Source organism: Myotis davidii, unplaced genomic scaffold (assembly GCF_000327345.1).
Source record: "Myotis davidii unplaced genomic scaffold, ASM32734v1 scaffold46, whole genome shotgun sequence".
NCBI lineage: Eukaryota > Metazoa > Chordata > Mammalia > Chiroptera > Vespertilionidae > Myotis > Myotis davidii.
In genome coordinates, this window is record NW_006383006.1 from 12,531,087 (window position 1) to 12,533,602 (window position 2,516).

The window sequence follows — 2,516 nt, forward strand, 5'->3', positions numbered from 1 at the left end:
GCTGTGTGTCCATGGCCAACAGATTAAAATAGGACTCTATTCCTTGAAAGTTTACACTTCTGGCCTTCACATCATAAACACACAGTAACCACTGACAATCCCTGACGTCTGCGCGTAGCCTACTGACCTGGCACCACTCCATTAGTCGCAATGGCACTCATGGAGATAGCAGTCAATATTGTCTGTAAAGAAAAAGAAGGGAGAAGATTGTTACTGTATAAAAGAGACCCTTCTGTACTATTTCCTATCTGTGGACCTCAGAGAACTTACCTCTAACTACTTTTATGAAGGGAGTTACCTGTCATACCCAATGGCATGGAAAATGAGATAATGTGACTCAACTCATTATACGAGTCACACTATTATCTGGAATATTCTGTTAAAACTAGAAGCCCGATGCACGAAATCTGTGCATGGGTAGGGTCCCTAGGCCTGACCGGTGATCAGGGCTGATCGGGGCCTTCTGGCTGCCAGCTGGGGCCTTCCTTCATTCTGCACTGCCCCCTGGTGGTCAGTGCACGTTGTAGCAAGCGATCGAACTCCCAGTCTCCCGGTAGAACTCCCGGGGGGACACTTTGCATATTAGCCTTTTATACATATAGATGCCCCTACATTGTAATCAGTAGGTTAGCTGCTATTGAGAACCACTGATCTCCCCCTGGATCTCCTAAACAAGTTGGAAAACAAATTAGAAACTGAGTAAAGGCTGGCTACAATAACAAGAACAATATTCAGTAAGGAAGGGAACTAGTGAAGACTTCTGAGTTCATGGGCACTGTATTTAAAAATTTTAAATATGTTTTTATTGATTTCAGAGAGAGGAAGGGAGAGGGAGAGAGAAACATAGATGAGAGAGAATCATTGATTGGCTGCCTCCTGCATGCCCCCTAATGGGGATCAAGCCCACAACCCAGGCATGTGCCCTGACCTGGAATCTAACCATGACCTCCTGGTTCATGGGTAGATGCTCAACCATTGAGCCACACTGGCCTGGCAAGGAATATATTTTAAAAACATTAAAAACCTGGTAGCAGAGTATAGCCTGGACTGTAAATAGGGAGTGGATGGAGGCAGTGTGACCTGTTAGTAGGCTATTATAGTAATTCTGTGAGAGCAAAGGACTGCAGTGGTAGAAGTGGAAATATAAAGGAAGGGTTGAATGTAAGAGATTTCAGAGGAAGATATGATTAGTCTGGGTAGCTAACTGGGTGTGAGAGGCAATCAGGGAACCAAATATGGCACTGAAGTTTCAAGACTAAGAAACTGAAAAAAAAAAGATGGTGCCATTAATTTTAACTTGTTAATGATACAGATTATGACTATTTGCCCTGCTCTGTATAGCACTCTGAGCATGAAGCACATGGAGGGTATAATGGTGTTAGTAATAAAAGAGGTCAGTTGCTAGATAAATAACAAAATAATTGTTTTTTACCCTCACTAGAGGATATATTTATTGATTTGAGAGAGAGGAAGGAAGACAGAGAAAGATAAGGAGAGATAGAGAAACACTGATGTGAGAGAAATATTTGATCATTTGCTTCCTAGTACACACCCAACCGGGGATTGAACCTGCACCCTAGGTATGTGCCCTGACCGAATAGAACCCACAACCTTTTAGTATACAGGACAATGCTCCAACCAACTGAGCTACCTGGCCAGGGCAATAAAATAATAATTTTTTAAAATATATGTTTGTATTGATTTCAAAGAGGAACGGAAAGGGACAGATAGAAACATCAATGATGAGAGAGAATCATTAATGGTCTGCCTCCTGCATGCCCCTCACTGGGGATCGAGCCTGCAATCCGGGAATGTGCCCTAACCAGGAATTGAACTGTGATCTCCTGGTTCATAGGTCAACACTCAACCACTGAGCCACACTGGTCAGGCAATAAAACAATAATTAAAAAATAATCTATTAACTTATAATAAAATTGATAGATGTGGTTGGGAAACATAGATAAAAGGAGTTTAGATTAAAGGAAAATTAAAATGTTCTCAGTATGGTCCTGAGACACATACCTGGTTTTCAGGTTCGATCCCCAGTCAGGGAGCATCACGGGAAGCAACCAATTGATGTTTCTCTCTCACACTGATAATACTCTCTTTCTCTCTCCTTCCCTCTCTCTAAAAAAAAAAATGTTCTCAGCATGGCGGAGAGGAGACCTGGAAAAAACAACTGAATTTCTGGGGAAGAGAAAATGAATGAGGCTTCAAAACAAAACAAACACTCGTCACCCCAAAACAACAATCAGTTCTGTTTCTCACCACTCTACTGGAGTAGTACACCCCATTTTCTAACACATTTTCTGTAACAACATTGGTGCTATCAAGCTCAAATGGTTTGTATTCTGAATCCTTTGTAGGCTGTATGTTCTACTTCCTGTAGAAGACTTCCATTATAATTTCTAGTACATCTTGTTATAGATATAAGCAGTGAGTAACTGACACTAAATAACTGAAAATCCTTTTGATTTTCATATCAAAATAATCTCTCTTGTTGAAATGAGTCTTTC

General features: G+C 41.1%; 1 protein-coding gene across 1 annotated transcript in view; it reads right to left on the minus strand.

Annotated features, from left to right (window-relative positions):
* SLC12A6 (solute carrier family 12 (potassium/chloride transporter), member 6) overlaps positions 1-2,516 on the minus strand; it is an 84,862-nt gene that overhangs the window by 25,652 nt on the left and 56,694 nt on the right. Inside the window, exon 6 of the mRNA XM_006778178.2 lies at positions 128-182. Within this exon, the coding sequence (XP_006778241.1) occupies positions 128-182 (55 nt within the window). The remainder of the gene's footprint in view (positions 1-127; positions 183-2,516) is intronic.